Raw genomic sequence first — 24,148 nt, forward strand, 5'->3', positions numbered from 1 at the left:
AAATATAGGCAGGACTTGTACAGCAGTGATTACTGATTACCCGTAAGTCTTGGTTTTTAATTGTTTCCCTTACATCCTATTATATCTGTAATTTATTTTAAAATACTCCAGCATGGCTGGTGTGCCATGTGAAAGTGTTCACTGCAATTACACCCAGGGGCAGCTAGTGTTCCAATCAAGAGTTAGTACTCTTGGGTTGGTTAGCTAGCCACTGTATTGAAAAGGTTAAAATGTCTTAGTTATTACCAGATATATTGCCAAGTACCATACCAAATATCAGACATTAGTTTTTCTCAGAGCAACTCGTGGCATAGCTTGCTGGATGAATGCTAGAAATGGCCTGTCTTTGGTGAAATTAAAGGTATTCAGATATGTGGACTGACCAAGATATTCTAGAGTGCTCTCTGGCACACCTGGACCTGGTTGAAGAATCCAGGCAGGCTGGTAGGTGCTTGTAAGGATGGATTCATCCCCCAAAATATGGCCTTGTCTGCCTGTGGAATCTCTGAAAGCCTTAGGGCAACAACAAGGGTAGTGATAGAATCCTGTTTCTGGAACTCTGTTATTTCTCAGTTGAGTGAACCTTTCACCCAAGGGTCAGAGAGTTGGGATTTCATCAAGCCCACAGAGGCGGCTACATGAATTGGTGAGGTTGGGAGGACAGGCCAACCTTTGAAATTCTTAGGTAGTTACCAAAAAGTACCTAAGAGTTGTGCAAGACCAAGCTGGCTAATTTTAGTTTATAGCATCTGTGTCTCATTCTTTCTAACCCTTCTGCCTGCCCCATTTCTTTCAATCAACCATTTCTTCTCTTCTGCCTATGAACTCACCTTCTCCGCTGTCAGCTTTCTGTGCATCCATGGGCCCATGATGGATTATCCCTGAAAGAGTCACTGGAGGGAGACAGCCATCTTCTCCCATTAACAGACTGTGTTGAAAGAGGCTGCAAAGACAGGTCAGGATAAAGAGGCTCTTTAGTCAATGCTTAAAAATCAGGGGGAAGGGACATTCTTATGGTAGTCATTGGCTAGGTTTCCTTTGGCTCCAGCTTTGCAGCTTTCAAGATAAGAAAATAATAGACCAAACCCTTATATCCATAATTGCTTTGTGAGCCATCGTGTTCTAGCCTCATGCATCACAAAGTGAGCAATTTTAGTCGTAACCACTGGAGGTCATTAGTGATCTTGTAGTATATTTTGAGGCTCATTAACATTAGGCCTGACATTTTTTCACTGGAAACTTCATCCATTGTCTGGTAGCTGAATTATTCTTTCTCTAGGATAGGGATATAGAACTAACCGGTTCACTGAAATTTCTCTGCTTTGTTGGACAGCAGTTTCTGCAGAGCTGTGTGTATTTCATAGTCCCGTGAAGCTGTTATTACATGTTCTAGGCTAGTGACTTCAGGGGAAGTTGTATATCAATTTCTAGTCTCTGAGTTTGGCATCCTGAAACCAGAATCTTTAATTTGCAGTGGTGTTTTTTGTTGGTGAGCATCAGTCAGTTCATTCCCCACAGTCTGGATGAAGTCTCTCTTACACTACTTCCTCCCATCTTTTTTGGTCAGTCATTTCTTCTCTCTTACAGACAGCTGCAGATAGATATCATGTGCGGATGGTCTAATCTAATTTGAGCTATGCTTGATTTTAAGTAAATCTAAAAGCCCAACTCATTTTCATTTTCAGCCTAAAGTTAATGCAATAAATTTTAAAGCATCATTATTGAGATGTAATCCACATACATAAAACTCATCCTTTAGAAGGACACAATTCAGTGGATTTCATACATTCCCTGAGTTGGGCAACCATCAGCACAATCTAAGTTTAGAACATATCCATCAACCACAAAAGAAACCCCCTTTCTATTAGGAATCACTCTCCATTCTAACCCCCTTCCAATTCCAGCCAATTCCAATTCCTCCAATTCTATGTGCAAACACTAATTTATTTTCTTTCTGTATAAATTTGCCTTTTCATATGAATGGATTCATACAAATGTGGCCTTTTATGACTGCCTACTTTCATAAATTATAATGTTCTCAAGGTTTACATATCTTATAGCATTTATCAGTACTTTCATTTTTATCATGAAATAATACTCCATAATATGGATATGCCATATTTTATTTATTTACCAGTTGATGGAATTTGGGTTGTTTCCACATTTTAACTACTGTAAACAATGCTGCTGTAAATATCACTTTATAAGTTCTTCTCTATGGATGCTTATTTCTTTTAGGTGTATAGCTAGAAATGGAATTGCTGAGTCAAATGGTAACACTAAAATCAACTTTTAACTATTGTTTCTTCTGAATTTTGTTTACTCCTCTAGTCCCTATTCCCCCATAACTATGAATAAGCTTGTGACTAAATGAGAGAATTTAGTGTTATTTGAATGCCTGAACACTTTGTATGTAAGCTCAGTTATTTTTGTGTAATACTTTGTTTTCAAGACAGAGGAGCCAAAGTTTGAGATGCTTTGTTTTATAATTTCTGAATAACTTTGTTTTAATTCAGGCAGTTATAAAACTTAAATAGGCTATTGCAATATTGGCCAGAAATATGTTGTCACAGTTTTTATTAAAAGTTTATTCTTAATCTCTATGAGATATATTCACAAATCTAATATTTTTCTGTCCTAAATAAATATTCCATGTTGTTAAGAGTTTAGAATTTTTCTTATAATATTTAAGACATTTTTCAAAGGTTCACCTTCTTAAACCTTCCCTCTGTCACATTTTCCCTCTCATCTCAACTTAAATGTCACCTCTGCTGGGAAGAGATGTCCTCTTTGTGCTCAACTTTCACCCCCATGATTTTTAGAAATCTCTATCATGGCACTTCCCCCAACTTCCCATACATTATGCTTATCTGGCCACATGTCTGATGATTTCCAGTGGTGTTGTCCCCCTGCCTCTTGCCTAGGCTGACCTTTCCTGTGACTCCTTGAAGGAAACTTGGCTGTTTGTGTCTGTCATGCTTGGAGAAACATATGAGACATTTGAATCGGTCTCAGTCATACTGGTGGAACCGGTTTCAAATTGCTTCTGTTCAGCCAAAGGTGATACCTCTTATAAAGACCTTTCATTCTGGGGTTGGAGCTGTTCAAGCTTGTAGCTTTTCCTGGTGGGTGGGGCAACATTTGTGATTCATGTAACTGCATTCCCAAGACTTGAGAGTCACTTGGACAGCAAGGAGATCAAGCCAGTCAATCCTAAAGGAAATTAACCCTGAATATTCATTGGAAGGACTGATGCTGAAGCTGAAGCTCCAGTACTTTGGCCATCTGATGTGAAAGTTGACTCACTGGAAAAGACCCTGTTACTGGGAAAGATTGAGGACAAGAGGGGAAGGGGGCGACAGAAGATGAGATAGTTGGATGGTATTACCAACTCAGTGGATGAGTTTGAGCAAATTCCAGGAGATAGTGAAGGACAGGGAAGCCTTGTGTGCTGCAGTTCATGGGGTCACAAAGAGTCAGACATGACTTAGCTACTGAACAACGACATTCCCAAGACATGGATGGAGTGTGTGTGTGTGTGTGTGTGTGTATGTAAGGAGAGGGAAATCACAACCAAATAAAGATTAGCTCTTGTCACTCATCTCCATCAGAGTCACCTGGAAATGGGGTTGGAGGGCAGAAAAATGTACCAACCCATGTATAGTTAAGAGGGAACATCCCCTCTTACTCTCATCTCAGTACACACCCCCCCCCCCAAGGAGTTCCTTGGAGGACTCAGTTGAGGATGTCTGTTTCAGTTGTAATCTCTGAGGAAATCTAGTGCATAAACTTTTTCAGAGACAACATACTTCTAGATTATCCTTAAATATAGAACAGCTATATCATGCTGAATTACTGCCGTCCATTTGAAAGGAGGATATTTCTGTGTGGAGGTGGTGGAGAGGAGCGGGGAGTATTCAGAGATAGATTGTTTTCTAAACATCCAAGACAGGTCTGGAAATATGCATCATCCTGCTTCTTCCCTCTCATTAGCCTCATATTCTGGATATACTGAGTTGGCCAAAAAGTTTGTTTGGGGTTATTTCTACCCCTTCACATAGATCAAATGGTTATGGACAACCACAGGAAATATCAGTATTTGTTTTGGAGGTGGCTTTTAGGGGTGGATGAAACAAAGAAAGAAAATCCTGAAGTTTAAAAGGAAAGGAGAATATGAACTATACTGTCCATATTCTCCAAGCCAGAATAGTGGAGTGGGTAGCTGTTCCCTTCTCCAGGGGATCTTCCCAATCCAGGGATGGAACCAAGGTCTCCCACACTGCAGGCAGATTCTTTACCAGCTGAGCCACCAGGGAAGCCCAAGAACACTAGAGTAAGTAGCCTATCCCTTCTCCAGGGAATCTTCCCAACCCAGGAATCGAACTAGGGTCTCCTGCATTGCAGGTGGATTTTTTTTGTTTTACCAGCTGAGCTACCAGGGAATCCCTCAAGAAAGAAAATCCTGAGGTTTAAAAGGAAAGGAGAAACCTAAACCCAAAGCTTTTTTACCGGGTAGAGGCGGGACAGAGTAAGAGTGTGTGGTAGGCAAGTCACTGGCTTGCATTAGGCAAAGCCTCTGCACTTGAAGTCCTTACTTCCTGTTTCTCCTTTTGTAATGTTTCACTTCTCTTTACAGTGTGTAGCTCCACCTGCCATTCTTTATACACAGTAGTGCTTGCTTGTTTATTTACTGTCTGCCTATTCCATTAGAAGGTAACTCGATGAGTACAGAGACTTATTCTGGTATCTCTTTCCATCCCTAGTACTTAAAACACCAGGTTCATAGTAGCCACTCAACAAATACTTGTTTGAATGAATGGAGATGTGTTAGACACTCCTATTACAATGATAATAAAAAGATAATCAGGAAAAAAACTTTCCTTTGGTAATTCTTTAGGAGGAAGGACTTTTTTTTCAAGATATTACAAGTTCTAGAATACAGGATATTATTAATACTTTGCTTCATTGAAGACTTTTCATTTTTAATCAATTCAAGACTTCTATAAAGTGATTCCAGAAGGAATTATGCATAGTAATAATACCTAAGGGTATTACATATTGCTGGAGAAGGGTATGGCAACCCACTTCAGTGTTCTTGCCTGGAGAATTCCATGGACAGAGAAGCCTGGCTGGCTACAGTCCATGGGATCACACACAGTCCAACACGACTGAGTGACTAACACACATTACATATTGCACACCTCCAGGGGGTGCTGTTTCACTCTGTCATCTGTGTGAATGACACCTGCTAAACTTGTTTATTGTACAGCTTCCCAAATGTAGCAGCCTTGATAATACTCCATTCATTTATAAAGTACATGATATTAGCTTCCATATCTACCAAGTATCATTTACCCTCTGCATAGGAAGAGTCAAATCCACAGATAATTTACTGGAAAATGGAGACAAGGTTTTAGGAGACTATTTGTCTCTATCCTGTATTTAAGAATCTCTTTAAGAAATTTTCAGGAGGGTTGTGGCAGAGTCAGAGTAGAAGTGGGGCTTCCCTGGTGGCTCAGTGGTAAAGAATGCCTGCCAATGCAGGAGACATGGGTTCAATTCCAGGAAGATCCTACACATGGCGGAGCAACTAATCCCATACGCCACAACTATCGATCCTGTGCTCTAGAGCGTGGGAGCTGCAACTACTGAGCTCACGTGCGGGAACTACTGAAGCCCACAAAACACACTAGAGCGTTTTCTTGCTCCACAGCAAGGGAAACCACTGAAATAAGAAGCCCAAGCATCGCAACTAGAGTAGGCCCCACTTGTCACAACAAGAGAAAAACCCACACAGCAACAAAGATCCAGCACAGCTAAAAATAAATAAATTTTTTGAAAGAGTAGAAGTGGCTGCCTATAAGACTTAAATGGCTAAAAATCTTAGAAGCAGAAGGAGGATCCTCTTATTATACACAGAATAAATGTTCAGTGAACACCTGTAATCTTTCGTCCTGCCTTCTCTGTGTACTCTTTTGATGTCATGGTCAGAAGGCTTTCAAGTGCAAATAATAAAAATGGAATTCAAACAAGACTAAGAAGAAAAGGAAATTTAATGACCTAAGATTTGTCAAGTTATAGGCTGGGCTAGATCCTAAGATTCAAGCAATGTTACCATTGCTCTTTCTCTCTCCCTTCTCCCAGCTCTGCTTCCCTTGTGTGCTGCATAAAACTATAAAGATAAGCACAAGACCTTTATGAAGGAAATGAGAAATCTGTGTTAAAGAACAGTAGGAAAAAACCTGGGTAAATAGATAGATATAATATATTTAAAGATACCAGTTCTCTCCACATAAATCTTTCAATTCAAGTCAATCCCAGTACAAACCCCCAAAGAGCATTTTCTTATGAACTTTGACTAACTAATTCTAAAGCTAATCTAGAAAAGAGAATGGACTATTACAGCTATGAAGAATTTAAGGATAAAGAAAAAAGTTAGTGAGTTGCACTGCCAGATATTAAAACTACTTTTATCCATTTATGAAATGTCTCCATGTAATAACTCAAGTGTAAAGGGAAAAAGGACTGAGATAAGCGCTCTGATGGGGAGGGAAAAAACAGGCAGCTATAAAGATTGGGTAGATAAGGCACTTGGGCAGCTGGATGGAGATCCTTCCTCTTCTTGCATCAATTCCTGTTTAAAGGGCTAGAAACTGTCCATCACACACCCTCCCACCCACACTGTTCCCCACTTCCTCTTCATCTTCCTACAAAGCCCTTCCCCCTCCTAGTTATCCTGTGCTTCAGGGGTGGTGGGTCACCCCAACACCTAGAGAGTAAGTCACAGTTGGGCAGAATCATGGCCATTCCCTCCTCCTTGAGGTGTCTGGTTTAGGAAAGGGCACGTAGATCTTGGTTCTGCCTAAGGAAACACAAGAAAGTGGCTACTAGGGTTTCTGGGAGAATTTTCTTTACTCTCAAAGGGACCTAAAAAGGAACTTGAGGAAAGGACATGCTTTCGTCTGCCCTATAGCCTGTGGTCTCTGTTGTGTGCAAATCTCTGCTCACAGTAGTCAGTTATTTGGGAACAACTTGAGAACAAGCTTGAGGAACACAGCAAACTACTAAACAGGCAAAGTGAAAATACAGGAAATCTTGACCCTTGACTATTTTGAGTTCTTGAATTCACCAACTCTGGAGCTGCCCTGATTTTCCTTCTTTAAGAAAAGAGAAAGGAAGATAAACAGGTTTTAATGTGGTCCATAATAGTCCATTTATCTACTTGTCACTGTCTTGTCATATCAACTTTCCAGGATCTAGCAAAGAACCAGATAGACTTGGAAAAACAAAAAGCACCTAGTAGTCAAACTGATGTCCTTTACACAAGAGGAGAGAGCCTGTCAGACCTTCCTGTAGAGTTTAAGTTTTTAATTTAGGGCTTCAAACAGGATTATACATTCTTCTAAGTACATCATGCATGTATTCAACACTTTGTACCTGATTGGCATCACCATCAATATCTGCTAGACTGCCTCTTCTAGCAACAGGAAGTCTAGTTCACCAACAATGAAGAGGGTGACCCCATTAGAGTCACTTGGAATTTGTTAAAAATGAACTGTGAGCCTCGCCCATAGACATTTTGGCTCAACATACCTGGGGTGGGGCTATGAAGCTGTTTTTACTAAGTTCCCAAGATGATTTGATCTACAGTCAAGTGTATAACACAAGGCCTGGGATCAAACCAGTCAATCCTAAAGGAAATCAGTCCTGAATATTCATTGGAAGGACTGATGCTGAAGCTGAAGCTCCAATACTTCGGCCACCTGATGTGAAGACCGAATTCACTGGAAAAGACCCTGATGCTGGGAAAGACTGAAGGAAGGAGGAGAAGGGGACGACAAGATGAGATGGTTGGATGGCATCATTGACTCGATGGACTGAGTTTGAGAAAGCTCCGGGAGCTGGTGATGGAGAGGGAAGCCTGGCGTGCTGCAGTCCATGGGGTTGCAAAGAGTCAGACACGACTGAGCAACTGAACTGAACTGGGTGACCTGAAGGCCCCAAGGCTTCTCCCATCTCTTTATCTATTCCTTCTTGGAGGCAGGAATACAGACCATGAGTGTCCTGTCTTTTCTATTATCAATTAACAAAGCAAAAGTATTTGTTCAGTTTCTGTATGTTTTTCATCTTTCATATCTGATACTTTTTAGTAGTTTTAGAATATTTCACTGTAAGTAACTTTCAACTTGACACAAATAATAAAAGAAATATTTTACTCTCATGTAATTGGAAAACTCAGATGTAGGTTTGGCTGCAATTGAAGCTTGATCCAGAGGTTCAGTAATAAAACCAATGATGTGTTTTCTTCTGCCCCTCTGCTCTACCTTTAATGGTCAAGGCTTCAACTATTATGGTTCCTCAGTTGTGTCCAGAAGAGAAAAATTCTTATTTTGGTTTCAGTCTGATTGGATTAGTTTCGGCCCATGCCCATTTCTGCTAGTGGCTGTGGCCTTGGGATTGACCCATATGAATTTAATTAGCCTTGACCGTGTAATTTTTGGAGTCAGCTTCTGTAGAACCATATGGACCTCCAAATAGGAAATGAGGTTATTTTATCTAAAGAAGAGGAAATAAATGATAGATGCCAAAAGTGAAAGTGAAATGAAAGTGTTAGTTGCTCAGTTGTGTCCAATTCTTTGCAAGCCCATGGACTGTAGCCCCCTAGATTCTTCTGTCCATGGGATTCTCCAGGCAAGAATACTGGAGTGGGTTGCCATTCCCTTCTCTAGGGGGGCTTCCCGAACCAGGGATTGAACCTGGGTCTACTCACATTGCAGGCAGATTCTTTACCATCCAAATCAGCAGATAAAGTCTATTCATCAAGCATTCAATGAATCTTTACCAAGGGTCTACTGTATAACAAGCATAGTTCTGGTACATGAGATTCAACACTAAACAGAGTGTAAAAGACTCCTACCCTCTGAAGTGCATATTTTAGACTAAAACTTATCCTAAAATGGGGAAAGAAGAATGTCCATGAGTCTCACTGGATATTTGATAATACAAAATAGCACCCCTGGAAATATTTGGGAGTATTTTGCATGTCTTAGAAGCTAGAGCACTGTGGTAGACTGGATAAATGTCTCAAAATATGTCCAGGCCCTAATCCCTGAAATCTAGAAATGTTATCTTGAATGGAAAAAGGACTTCACAGATATGATTAAAGATTTATGATGGGGAGATTATCTTGCATTATTGGGGCTCAACATAATCTCAGTGGTCCTTGTAATGGGTTCAAGAGACATCATAATCAGAAGAGAATATGATGTGATGATGGAAGAGATGGAGCGATTTGAACATCTCATGCTGCTGGCTTTGAAGGTAGAGAAAGGGAATATGAGTCAAGGAAAACAGGCAGCTACTAGAACCTGAAAAAGACAAGGAAACAAATCTCCCCTTAGAGTTTCCAGAAATAAACCAGTCCTGCCAAAACCTTGTCTGTAGCCCAGTGAACCTGGTTTCAGACTAGTGATCTCAGAACTCTGAGAGGACATGTGTACTGCTTTAAGCCACCAGGTTGGTGGTACTTTGTTATAATGAAAAGGAAATTAATACAAGCAGTGATTTTGTCTTCCTTGTTTTTCAACTTTTTTTCTCGTCCTTAATTCTAATTTAAACATATTTATTTACCCCCTGCTAAGCTACAAGCACCAAATCAGGTGCTGGGGACAGAGCAGCCAGCAAGACTGCTGCTATGCCTTTTTAATTTTTTTATGGGGCTTCTAGTCCCGTAGAAGAGAAAGACTTTAAATGGTGAATGAGTCAAAAAAAAGGACTAAAATATTTGAGGGTTAGCTAGAAAAGAAACACAAAAATAGTGCTTAGCTTATACTATAGTGCACATCAAGTGTAAAGGATACAGGTTCTGGCAAAGAATATGAGATGGAATTAAGTATAAGAGGGAATTAAGTAGGCAGGGCTCAGTGAGCAAACAGTAGCCTCACAAGGGGAATTGTTTGGGGAACAGAAACGGTCAGCCTATTGGGAAGGTGAGAGGATTCTGGCAGTACCCCAGTAATATCACCCCCCAAACCCACCTTATGTAGTCACCTATATGTCACAAAACTAGCTTTTTACAAGCCATGTGACTTTGACCTGCCATTTTGGTTCCAAAGAAAGTTTCGTGCTCCTGCCTCAGAACCTTATTTTGCTTCATTGGTCACAGTTCAGTTCAGTTCGGTCGCTCAGTCGTGTCCGACTCTTTGCTACCCCATGAAGCACAGCACGCCAGGCTTCCCTGTCCATCACCATCTCCCGGAGTTCACTCAGATTCACGCCCACCGAGTCCGTGATGCCATCCACCCATCTCATCCTCTGTCGTCCCCTTCTCCTCCTGCCCCCAATCCCTCCCAGCATCAGAGTCTTTTCCAATGAGTCAACTCTTCGCATGAGGTGGCAAAAGTACTGGAGTTTCAGCTTTAGCATCATTCCTTCCAAAGAAATCCCAGGGTTGATCTCCTTCAGAATGGACTAGTTGGATCTCCTTGCAGTCCAAGGGACTCTCAAGAGTCTTACCAACACCACAGATCAAAAGCATCAATTTTTCGGTGCTCAGCCTTCTTCACAGTCCAACTCTCACATCCATACATGACCACTGGAAAAACCATAGCCTTGACTAGACGGACCTTAGTGGGCAAAGTAATGTCTCTGCTTTTGAATATGCTATCTAGGTTGGTCATAACTTCTTCCAAGGAGTAAGCGTCTTTTAATTTCATGGCTGCAGTCACAACGGTAGCTATTTCCTTGATATTGATTGGGTTGGCCAAACCTGACTAGGGTTATGGAAAATAAAGGATAATGCATGTACTTGGACTTGATATCACTGTGTGAGTGCAGGATGACTCTCCTTGTGTGATTCTTAAGAATCACTAGAAGGCAAGGAGCTCTGCCAAGTCCGCTCAGCCCTCTCTAGACCACCTCTCCTACCTGCTCTCTCAGCCGCTTCATCATGATTGTGGCAGCTTCTTTCTACTTCTTATCAGAAATTTTAGAACAGAGAATTAGATTCAAGTTCCACATTACTAAGCCTGGTTATTTTTGCAAAGCACACATTGTGCATTGAACAGCATTATCATGAATTATTTAAATGAAGCTATCCCTGTCACAGCAAATGAGCAAAGCACATTTTGTTCATTGTCTCCTCACATGTTGTTATTTCTCTTCACAAATTTCTTACTTTGCAACATTAACTGAAATGCAATGAGCCACAGTATCGTTACTGCAAACCACCCTATTTCTCTGTTCCTCATGCACTGATTCTTTTTTTAATGTGACTGAAGTATTTTCTTTCCTTCATGCTTAAGATTCATTATACTTGAATGTTTCCTTGTAGCAATGCAGACTAGGAACAAATATAAAACATGTGTAATTAAGGTTTACTTTAAAAAGCAACTCAGACTTGATTCTCCTTTGCTTGACTGGGATGAAACAGTAGATGCTAAAGTGGATGGGAACAAAGACTCCGAAGATACTGAGACCTATCTTTGAAAAGGAGGCTGAAAAGTCCTGTTTTGCACTTATTTTATTGATCTATTTTAGAATTCCAAATGAGAGCAAATTGTCTCTCAAGGGCCCGTGGAATGATTGTGAAGCCTACCTCAGACAGTGAGGAGTTAAGGTCATGAATCCACTGGGATTAACTGTCCTTGTTGTTGTCACAAGTCTCATTCAGTTTGAATGTTAATCACTGTCACTACTGAGAAGATCCCTATGAGACCCTTCTGTCTGTAGATACTCTGTGCTGCCAGGAGATGCAGAACTCCATCCATTGCCCTCCTGCTTACCCTCAATCCCCATCCTTTTCAGACTGCATGTTCATTTTAAACCACTCTGTTCTATCTCCAGTTATGATAAAGCTGCATGGATGAGGATCAAGAAAAAGCAGTGACATAAAGTCAGGGGAGTAGAACATACAAAAATAATAGGCAATCATTAAACCTTGGAACTGAAGCAAATAGTTGCTTCTTAAAAAACAAAAACAAAACAAACTTTTTACTTAATTTTTAACTTACAGAGAAAAGGTGCAAAGCTAATGCAAATAGTTTCTTTAAATTTTTTACCTGGATCCCTTGATTGTTAACCTTTTACCATTTTTTCTTTATTATTCTGCTTATTTGAGAGAGAGTTGTAGACGTAATGCCCCACTAACCCTAAGCATTTCAGTATGTTTCCTAAAAATCAAGTGTGCTCTGCTGAAAAATCACGGTACATCCTCCAATGTCAGGAAATCATCATCAATTCAACAGTAGTGTCCAATGCACAGACGCCATTCAATATTCCTGATTGTTCCAACAATGTCTTTTACAATCATCCTTTCCTTCTCAGTCCAAAATCCAACCAAGGTCATTTGTTATATTTAGTTTTCAAGTCTCTACATCCACCTTCAAAGTGGCAAAATTCCTCAGTTTTTCCTTGTCTTTTCTTACTTGACACTTGAAGAGGGTAGAGCTACTACTTTGTTGAATGACCTTCAGTTTGTGGTTGACTGATATTTCCTCAAGATTACTTTGAGGTCATACATTCTTGGCAGGAATAACACAGACTTGATGCTGTGTTCTTCTCAGTGGATCATACTGGGGGTATAGTATATCACGTTGTCCCACTGTTAATGATATTGACAAAAGTATTTGAGTGATTAGTTTTAAATTAACTAAAAAGCATTTATGCAAGTATCTTTTTTCTCATCAAACTTTTACCCACTAGTCTTTAGCATATGTTGTTGATTCTAATCTGAAGTACTTATTACTGTGATAGCTGATTTTCTCATTTCTTAATTTCTTCTATATATATGAAATGGTGTTCTATTGCAAGGTAGAACATTTCTTTCTCCCAGGACTTGAAATGAGGCCCCAGTTAAGCCAAAAGTTTGTTATTTCATGGTCAAAACTGTCTCTGGGTCTAATGGATATTCAACAGTCTGTTGGTGAGGGTAACTAAGGTCTTTTTTTGTCCCTCACTGGAGGTGCCATTTTCATTTTGCATTGAAGCTTTCTGATGCTTGGCCCACTCTATGGAAATTCAGGTTAGAGAAGATCCAGTGAAGGATGAAATCTGCTCAGAGTCATCACTGTTCTTTCAGTGAGTTAATCTGTGTCCACTGGGACTCAGTAATAGGGCAGCAGCAGCACCTTAGTGAGAAAAAGTCTTGAAGTCCCAGTGGAGTTAGGTAAATGAGTTCTGGTAGGTTCTTATATCAAAGTTTTCAATTAGCTATAAGATTAGTCACAAAATGTCAGTGATTCTGCAGAGTTTGGAGGAAATCAGGGAGTCTCAGGGAAAAGCTTAATTTACTGATACCTGGATTGCTACCTGGAGGCTTAGAACTGTAGCAGATGTATAAACATCTAATATATAATATATAAAGAGAACAATCAGGTATTAAGTATCTTTTTTGTGTGTGTAATTGTTAGCTGCAGGGCCAGCAGTACATCCTTCATGGACCATGAAATGTTTTTTGGCCTAAGAGGGCCTCTAAGATGATCACTTTAGTAGGGCCTTGGACTCTGTATTCCTTCAAGATCTGTCTGTGCTTAGGTGGCATGCATGTAAGAAGTTTTCTTGAAGGGTATTGTATTTTAGAAGTTTTCTTTGTGGATGTCATATTAAGAAGTTTTTGTTGAATGTATTAGCATATGATATAGTTTATGCTTAATTTTTCTTTTTTAGTGATAAACATTGAAATATTTATGGATGAAATTATAGAATGTCTTAGATTTGCTTTAAAATAATATGAATGACTGAGGAAGATGAAGAACAGGATATGGCAGAAACCAGGTTGGGTATAGGATGACAATCATTTAAATTAATTACTGGAGTCATAATAGTATTACAAGTGTTAATGTAAGATAAAGACATTTTCAAATAAAAGGAAACTGACAAATTTTGTTGCTAGAAGACCTGCAATAAAGAAATGCTAAAGGAAGTTCTTCAGGCTAAGGAAATTGATACCAGATGGCAACTTGGATTTAAAAGCAGAAATGAAGAGCACAGGAAGTAATAAATGTGGGAGAAAATATAAAATTTTAAAGTTATTTTAAAGATATATGACTAAAGCAAAACAATGTATTGTGGGGTTTATAACATAAGTAGATGCAGTAGAGATGACAACAAATGCACAAAGGATAGTGAGAATTATATCGTTGCACTGGTCTTTAATTTTACATAAATATTAGCTCTATGTAGACTATGAAAAGTTAAAGATGCATATCATACTTCTTGGAAACAACTTTAAAAAGTAGTGCCAAGATACCCTAAAAAACAAATAAAGGAATTAAAATGGAAAACAAAAATGTTTATTAATTCAAATCAAGGCAAGAGAAGAGGAATAAAGTTTCATAAAACAGATGAGATAACCAAACTACAAATAACAAAATTGAGGTTTGGGTTCAACTATCACCAATCAATCCTAAAGGAAATCATCTCTGAAAATGCATTGGAATAACTGACCTGCAAGCTGAAGCTCCAATACTTTGGCTACCTGATGCGAAGAGCTGACTCATTGGAAAAGACCCTGATGTTGGGAAAGGTTGAAAGACAAAGGAGAAGGGGGCGGCAGAGGATAAGATGATTAGATAGCATCACTGACTCAATGGACATGAATTTGAGCAAACTCTGGGAGATAGTGAAGGACAAGGAAGCCTTGTGTGCTGCAGTCCATGGGGTTTCAAAGAGTCAGATATGACTTAGCAACTGAACAACACAGCAACAATAACAATAATTCCCTAGAGAAGGAAATGACAACCCACTACAATATTCTTGCCTGGAAAAAATCCCATGGACAGAGGAACTTGGTGGGCTACACTCCATGGAGTCACAAAAGAGTTGGACATGACTTAGCAACAGAGCATATAACGATAATTAAATTAAATATAAGCAGACTAAACCATCAAATAAAGACAATGTTTGTCAAGTGAGCAAAGAGATAATCTCACTGTATATTGACTACAAGGGACACTTTTAAATATGACTTTTTTTTTTGCCATGGCATGTGGGATCTTAGTTCCCCAACCAGGGATCAAATCTGTACCCCTTGTAGTGGAAGCATGGAGCCGTAACCACTGGACCACCAGAGAATTCCCTACATTTTAAATACAAAGGCACTTATTGGTAAAGTATAAGAATGCTGCTGCTGCTGCTAAGTCACTTCAGTCGTGTCCAACTCTGCGTGACCCATAGATGGCAGCCCACCAGGCTCCTCCATCCCTGGGATTCTCCAGGCAAGAATACTGGAGTAGCTTGCCATTTCCTTCTCCAAGTATAAGAATAGGAAAATATATTATACATTATGCAAATAGTAAGGATATAAAAATAGGATGGCAACATTAATATCAGATAAAATGGACTTGAAGACAAGGAATGTTACCAGAGAGATAAAGATGGGCATTTTATAGTAAGAAAAGTAACAATTCATCAAGAAGTCACAACAATTATAAACGTTTATGTACCAAATAACAGAGTTTGAAATTACATTAAGCAAAAACTGACAGAATAGAACCAAAGAAAATGAAATTAGTTTGAATATAGAAGACCCGAGCAATCTTCTTATTCTCCTAGAATTAACATTTATAGAAAACTAGACACAACAATTTCCAAATATATGTTTTTTTATGAGCAAAGTAACATTTATCAAGATGCATTATTTCCTGGTCCACAAACTAAGACTCAAACTTTTCAAAATTCTTGAAATCTTATTAAATATATTCTTTAACAACAATGCAATAAATCTGGGGATTGATAAAAATAAGATATCTAGAAAATCCCCAAATATTTAGAGGTTAACATCACTTATAAATAACCTATGATCAAATAAAAATCACAAGAGAAATTAGAAAATATTTCAAGTTGAATGACAATGAAAATACGACATGGCTAAAGTGGACTGCAGTACAGCTTAGAGGGATAATATAACGTAAACATTTTTGTTAAAGAATAAAAGAATTTAAAATTAACAATCTAAATTTCCACCTTAAGAAAAGGGGGGGAAAATATAGCAAACTATACCCAAAGTGAGTAGAAGGAGAGAATTGATGAAGACTGGAAATCAATATAATAGAAACTGAACAAACAATGGAGAAAAACTATGAAAACAAAAACTGGTTTGATATAAATAGTAACAAAATTGATGAGCTCCTAGGAAGAGTAATCAAGGAAAACAGAGAGAGAAAATGTGAATTAGTAATATCAGGAATATAAAATTGGATGTTGCTATAGATTCTATAAACGTCTAAAAAATATAAAATTATCAACAATTTTTTACTAATAATTTAAATAGTTTTATAGATTCTACATACATGGTGCATGAATTGAGAGAGTTTACGGCTCCCTTTCCAATACACATACCTTTTATTATTTTCCTCCCTTATTGAACTGGCTAGTATCTCTATCCCATGTTAAAGTAGTGAGTGTAGACAATCTTTCTTTGTCAAGAGGAAGACATTTACTATTTCACAATGAAGTGTGATGGAGCTATAGGTTTTTATTCTAATTGCATTGGGAAATCATTGCAGGCTTTTACTTGGTGAGTGATATTATCTAATTTATATTTTTAAAAACCACTTGGGCTACTGTGTGGAAAATGGGCTCTAGGAAGAGCGGAGTGGAAGCAGTGAGGCAATCAGGAGGTGGCTGCGCTCGCCCAGGAGAGAGGTGGTGGTTCTCTGAACAGAGAAAACGCAGTGGAGGTTGAGAGAAGTGGCTGTGTTGGGGCATATATTTTGGGGGATGTCTATTTGTAGAGCTGACAGGACTTGTTGATTTATTGAATTTGGGTAAAGAAAAAACCCAGATTTACATTGTATACAACCATGTTTATTTCAGAATTCTTTTCCCCTGTGAATTTTAGATATTGATTTATATTGATAACATATAATTTTGTATTGATAATTCATTTTCCTCTTTAGAATGGACCATTGAATGTGGATACAGTATTCTTAAAAATCTAGCCATATGTTATTTAGAACTTAATTTTTTTAAAGGTAGAAAATTAGAGAAAGAACAGTCACCAATATTTATACCAGATTTTTAATCAATTTAAAATATTAGTGTTCTGAACTAAATTTCTCTATTTTTCTTTTTAGGGTTATCCAAGACTGGTTTTCAGAAAGGATGCAAGTGGCCAAAGTGGATTTCTCTACAGTGTTACCACGCTTCATTTCTCTATATATCTTTTCCTTTCTGAATCCAAAAGATTTGTGTGCAGCTGCACAAGTTAGCTGGCCCTGGAAATTTTTAACTGAACAGGTTTACCATTTCTCACTTCCTAGTAATAGAACTCAGACGTAACTGTCATCTGTAATGAGGCAATGAGGGTAGCTCCTTTCCCTGAAAATAACAATTGAGGGTGTCTGAACCATAATTAATTTATTCTTAAGAGAAAAAAATAGGGAATTTTTTATGGGGAATGATATTTAAAGGAGGAATTAAATATAGTAATTTATTTTATAAGTCAGGGGATATACACTATTCTAATAATTCATATAATTCTGATAATCTTTAAATAGTCAATTTAATTATTTAGAAAATAATTTATCTTGGTTAAGAAGTCCAATATTTTGTGAAAATTTATTTAAGATTTGGTTTTAAATGATATTGTTTTAGTCATGATAACCCACCTTAAAAATCACTCTATAACCACAACTTTAACGGCTCTCTCTTTGGCTAACCTCCGTTGAAGAATATAAAACAAGATCTTCTACATCGGCTGCCATTAATTCTGCCTCTGGGATGTTTATCTCTTTACTTTTAAAAGACTTAATGGAATGTAATAGTTGGCATACTTTAAATACAAATCAATAATTTACTCCTTTAACTTGTACAAACTTTCCAGGATGGACTTATGTTGATATTCTGATCTCACAGAATACCTGGCTCTTCATGGAGGGGCCACATGAAAAGCCAACTGTGAGCCCTGGATTTATAGCATTTGTGAATCCAGGTTTAGTGTTCCCATGGTATAGTGTTTCCTCTTTTTTTGCTTTCAACCTTTCTCTGTCCTTACATTTAAGGAACATTCTTATCAGCAAAATATGGTAGTGGTTTTCTTTTACCACTTGACCATCTTTGACTTTTACCTGGAATCATTTAGTCTGTTCACGTTTATGTAAATACTGATACATTTGGGCTTAAGTCCATTTTACTATTTTTATTTATTATTTACTATTTTGTTTTTCTGTCTTCCTTTATAATTAACTTAAATATTTCTTAGATTAATTGTAAATTCTTTAGCAGTTCTTTTATGGCTACCATAGAGATTACAGCACTTATCCTAGGGTTATTTTACTACCTCTGAGATAATGTAAGCATAGAACTCTTTAACTCCATTTGCTTCCCTGCTCAGTTTCTATGCTTTTGTTCTCAAACATTTTAATTTTACACATAAACACATATAAAATACACAAATATACATTAAAATATATATTATATATAAATATATACTAATATATATAAATAGATTTTATAATATCTCTATTGTATATAAAATATATGCATACCTCATGAATATTTAAAACAACTGTTTAATTTAATAGTCAATATTATTTACAAGTAAACTTTTTCTGTTATACTTCATACCTTTCTGCATCTCTGATTTCCCTATGGGGTTCAATTTTTTCTGAATTCTCTTTAATATTTCTTTTAGTACAGCTTGCTACTGACAGGTTCTCTCAGTTTTTGTCTAAAAATGTCTTTATTTCACCTTCAAATTTGAAGGATATTTTCACTGGGAATTTGAACTCTAGGTTAGCAATTAATTGTTTATTAGAACTTTGAAAATGTTCCATTATTCTCTGGCTTTCATAATTATCTTGAAAAGTAGGGGGTTTTAATGTTGGTCCTTGAAGTTTCTGTTTTCTCTAGCTTCTTTTAGGATCTTTTTCTCTATCTTTGGTTTTCTGCAAGTAAGATCCCCTGTGGGAGGAAAGGACAACCTACTCCAGTATTCTTGCCTGGGAAATCCTATGGATAGAGGAGGTTGATGGGCCACAGTCCATGGGGTTGCAAAGGGTCAGACATGACTTAGTGACTGAGCAACATGCACAGAGGGGTGTGTGTGTGTGTGTGTGTGTGTGTGTGTGTGTATTTATACTATTTTGTATTTGGCACTGATTTATAAGTTGGAGATTTTATGTCTTTCACCAACTTTGCAAAGCTCTCAGATTCTGTCTCTTCATATATTGCTTTTGCTCCACTTTTTCCTTTTTTCTTCTGGGTTTCAATTTATTACATTGATTCACCATGTCCCATAAGGTTCATATTCTTTTATGTGTCTTTTCCATTGTTCTGGCTTTCAGTGTTTCAGTCTGGATTTTTCTTCTGGCCTAGCTTTCAGTGTACTAATTATCTTTTCCAGTTCAGTCGTGTCTGACTCTTTGCGACCCCCTGAACTGCAGCACGCCAGGCCTCCCTGTCCATCGCCAACTCCTGGAGCTCACCCAAACCCATGTCCATCGAGTTGGTGATGCCATCCACCCATCTCATCCTCTGTCTTCCCCTTCTCCTCTTGCCCTCAATCTTTCCCAGCATCAGGGTCTTTTCAAATGAGTCAGCTCTTCGCATGAGGTGGCCAAAGTATTGGAGTTTCAGCTTCAACATCAGTCCTTCCAATGAACACCCAGGACTGATCTCCTTTAGGATGGACTAGTTGTATCTCCTTGCAGTCCAAGGGACTCTCAAGAGTCTTCTCTCCAACACCACAGTTCAAAATGATCTTTTTAGCTGGATTCTAATTTGCTTTTAAACTTGTCCCTTGAGTTCTAAATTTGTTATTATATTTTTCAGTTTTAGTGTTGGTCTGATTACTTTGCCAAAATTTTCCACCCAGCCATTTAATTTCTTAAGTGTATTAACTACAAGTTGTTTTTTTTTAAGTTCATGCCTGATAATTACAACTTTTGGATCTCCTGAGGGTCTCTATTTACTAAAAAACAAAAGAAGAAACAAACAATTCTTGTCTTTTTTGTATGCTTGCTATTTTTGGTTGAGTACCAAATATTTCATATAAAAAATTGATGCAATAATTTGAGTCTCCAGATGATCTTATCTTCCTCCAGAGAGAACTTGCTTCTGGCATTTGGTTAGGCTAGGAATAGCTTATTTAAATCCAATCAGAGAATGAGATATTTCAAAGCTAGTTTCAACCTAATTCTTTGTCATCCTTACTGAAAAGGATCTCAGCTAAAAGCCAGGTGTCATTACCAAGGCTATTCCCCTTTGTGGACTCTGAATGTTTCCTCTCTTCCTTGCAAGAATCCTTACATCTTAAGATGTTAAGAAGTTCTTAACCTCTTCTAAATCTTTCAGTCATAACTTCCTGCTCTGCTTCTCAGCCTTAGTTTTGCTTTGGAACTGTCAAATGTCTTGAAGTGAAAAGTGAGACTGAATCAGGATATTACTTTTCTGGGTTTCCTTCCTCTAAGGTCTTGGTTATACAAGTCCTTATTGAATTGGTAGCTTAAGTAATTGTTTTATAGTATTTTGTCTAGATATTTGATTAGATAAAACCACATGAAATTTGCTGTTTTCATATCTCAAAACTGGTTGCATATTGGCAGTATTATATGGGTCAATCAAAGTTGTTCCCAGTGCAAAGGTTGATGTTAAACAAACAACCATACCGTCACTAGAAGCAGAATTCTCAGAATCTGGTGCATATGCTATGGGAGCATTGAATAAGTGTACAAAGATGACTAATACATATATTCATATAAAATATAATGTTCATCAAATAATATTTTTCCTATGGAGTAAGGTATGCATCTTATTTCTCAGAATCAAGTTTAGATGACAATTCAACTGCACTAAAAATCTCAATGTAATAAGAAAAAATTATCTATGTGCCTAAAAAGATTATTACTAGGAAACGGTCCTTGCAACTCATCTTTCTCATTTCTTTCTCTGAAGGATTGCTTATGGATGCCGAAATGCATTAAATTTGGATGGTTTCTGCCCTATGCGCCAACAGATAATGAGTATGGTGCTTGGAAACACCATTACATTGCTTGTGTGTCCAACTTAGATTGGCTAACCCCTAGAGAAGCTGCTGCTGTTTATGGGACTCTGAATGAACCCAAAACAGAAAATGAAGAGCTACTGGAGAGGCAAAGAGAAAGGTGTCTAAGGAAAATAATTTGGGAGAAAATTGCACTACATAAGAGTGAGTGGCATTTTACAACTTTATGTCTTAGCCAAGTATTGTAGAAACCAATGGATTTACATACAAATTCCCACAGAAGAGGATAGCACCATCTTCATGAAATAGCCTATAGGAGGCATTCTTTAAAGTATGTCAGGGAAAGCTCTCTGTTCTTTACTATTAACTAAGAAAAGCAAAAAGATTTCCAATGAAATATGTAAGGTTAAATGCCAGTGCCTCTGTGAGACAAAGATAAGGAGAGAGAAGCACAAGCACAGGCAAAAGCAAATAAATGCATTCAGGACAATTCAGAAGAATTAGTCTTGGTGACAACATAGGAAAAATGAAAATGGAAATGGAAGCAAGAAGAATGACATTTTTTTTTTTAAGATGAAAAGGGAGTAGGGCTGAGACATGCTCTCAGCTAACCCCTCTGATCTGCACAGTATGTAATTAGCAAACCTGATCTGAGTTCTCCCATCTTGCTTTTTCACTGACTCACCCTCTGTGAGACTGTAACAAATGGGAAATTTACTTGAAGCCAAGAAGAAAGGCAAAAATGATGTGAAGCCTACAAATTGATGAACTGGTTTCTACAAGAAAAGAGTTGCTTATTCTCTGAGCTTTGTTTCTTGACCTGAAGTGACTGGTAACTTGCAGCTACAGAGTGGAAAGGATAAGAGAACCAAAGAGAGTCTGTAAAATGGCTGTAATTACTGCCATCTGGAATACTGTCCTGGTACAGCTTTAATTTTGATGGCTTTATCTGTGTAGACTTGGCTGGGAGAAGCTTGAAGTAAACAGCCAAGCCTGCTGCTGTTTGTTTTTCAGAGGAGTTGTTCAAAGTTCGACCCCCTTGGGTGAGTGGAACACACTGCTCTAGATTGTTCAAATCCAAATGCCAACCACGTCTCTCCCAGACTGTGAGGGATCGAGTGGGATTACACGAAACTTTGGAGAAACAGCTTGTTTTGTCATCTTTAGAATCTTTGCCCAAGCGGTAAGCAAACCTTCATCTGCTGAAGGTTCAGCACCTTCCCATGATACCAAGAATTCATTCTAGAATAATTTAGCTAACATGCAGTGGTCTTGTATAATTAAATCACTCTTATCCTATAAAATAGCAATAGAAATAGTTCCTTAATCTTCAACAACAGTGGTCTTGAACATGCTTTCTGAAGTAAATATGTAACATTCAAAATTTACATTTCAAATATTCTTAACTTTGCAAAGAAGCTATATTGTGGATGTAGCTGTTTTTCTGTGTGAAGTTATTGAGCAAAAATAACACTTTTCCAGAATTTTTTTTTAATGGAGTAAGTATATCTGAATGGTGGTGGGGATGAGGCAGATGTAGAAATAATGGGCATTATTTGAAAAAACCATGAGGCCCAGGTGATTAGGGAAATTTAAAATATCTTGGCTGCTTCCTTTTCAAATGTTGATTTGAACCCTTTAGTATGTCAGTACATTGGTTTTAAGTGCCCTACAAAAGTAAGTTCCAAGAACACATTCTAGCATCCCATGAAGACAGGAGGAGACACCCAGTGGGCAGCTTTGGTCCCACTCACCCAGGAGTCCCCTTTGCTGACATCCCTGAAAACCACAGGAAGAGACCGAGGGCCTGAAGCCGCTTGCCTTGTACAGAGAACTGATACCAAGAGGACACAATGGTGTTCACTTATCAAACTAGAGAAAATAAAAACTTCACTTTTCCCCCATCTTTTCCTTATAGAAGCAACATTTCTGGATGCCATTCCTACCCTTTATTATCAAAGAAAAATTGGCGTGGAGTTTATAAAAATGACAGCAGTTCTTCAAATGCTCTTCAGCCACACTTCATATTAATATCATCTCGGATTCCTGCATATGAGGTACAGTGGGTTAGGAGGCCAGCCGTTCTCTGAACTGGGTTTTTTAATCTCCCCTAGAGTAGACGTATGGCAATATTTTGGTCACCATGTGTATGAAAATGATTCTTCTCCTAAAAAGAAAGCTGTCTGATCTAAGTGGAAATGTACAGACCCAAATAGTTTTAAAAATCAGAAGCAATAAAAATAACCATAAATCAAAAAAATTTTTTAAGTATTAAAGGCCCAACTGCCTTGCTTTCAGGGGTCCAATAAATTTTTGTTGAATTCAATTTTTTGCCCCTAATCCACAAAACAGCAAAGTGATACAAATTATTTTAAAATTTCTTTGGAATGACTAAGGAATTTAATAATATCTTGTAACTACCATTTCTAAAAAGAAAACTGTCAGAAATCTATTTTGTGATCTACTTAATGAAGGTGACTTTAAATGAAAATATGCTCTTTCTATAATGAAGTTCTACATTTTAAATTTTAATGTGAATAAGAAAAAAGCACAAAGAAGACATAGGAAGTATGTATACTGAGTATGCATGTGTATGTACACATGCATGCATTGATACACACATAGGCATATATGTAAAGGAAGGCATTAGTAGACTGTATTTGTTGGCTTACTTAGAAAGTTCTTGCAAAAAATTCTTATTTGTAAGAAAATGGTTGCTTTCAAGGTATGAAATCACTTCACTGTTGAACATCTAGGAATGGACTTTGATCATTTACAATGGGCTAGCTTAATGGATCCATATGAAAGCAAGATCAGAGTTTGATCTCCACGTGGGCCATAGATAGTTTCTCTAATGTTTAAAAATACCTCCTGCTGGGCACAGAGGATAACTGATGATGGAGTAAGAGTGAATAAAGTGGAACTGAATAAATCCATGATCCTGTTTGTCTTCTTTATGTAAGACTATGCCAGACTCACTCGTTTGACTATGAATGTAATGGAGGTTTAGGTAAAAACCATGAAACCATATGGTAGTTTTCTATTGAGTTGAACTGTGATCTCCAGAAAGTGGCATGAGGTTTTGGGAAAAATCAATGCCTTCAATGACTTTCCAACCTGACTGCTGCTAAGGAATTAACTTTATCAAAGTGAAAAGTTTATTTGGTTGGTTGTTGAATTCAAAGAACAGTGGTTTTAGCATTT

At 37.8% G+C, this 24,148-nt stretch overlaps 1 protein-coding gene across 4 annotated transcripts in view; it reads left to right on the plus strand.

Annotated features, from left to right (window-relative positions):
• ECT2L (epithelial cell transforming 2 like) overlaps positions 1–24,148 on the plus strand; it is a 78,400-nt gene that overhangs the window by 18,040 nt on the left and 36,212 nt on the right. For all 4 annotated transcript variants that reach the window (XR_005720823.1, XM_040238773.1, XM_040238774.1 and 1 more), the window contains 4 exons: positions 17,076–17,238; positions 20,896–21,148; positions 21,959–22,127; positions 22,863–23,001. Coding sequence is in view for 3 of the 4 variants with exons in the window: in XM_040238773.1 (XP_040094707.1) it covers positions 17,076–17,238; positions 20,896–21,148; positions 21,959–22,127; positions 22,863–23,001 (724 nt within the window). In the remaining variant the exon portion in view is untranslated. The remainder of the gene's footprint in view (positions 1–17,075; positions 17,239–20,895; positions 21,149–21,958; positions 22,128–22,862; positions 23,002–24,148) is intronic.

Source organism: Oryx dammah, unplaced genomic scaffold (assembly GCF_014754425.2).
Source record: "Oryx dammah isolate SB20612 unplaced genomic scaffold, SCBI_Odam_1.1 HiC_scaffold_4, whole genome shotgun sequence".
NCBI classification, from domain to species: Eukaryota; Metazoa; Chordata; class Mammalia; order Artiodactyla; family Bovidae; genus Oryx; species Oryx dammah.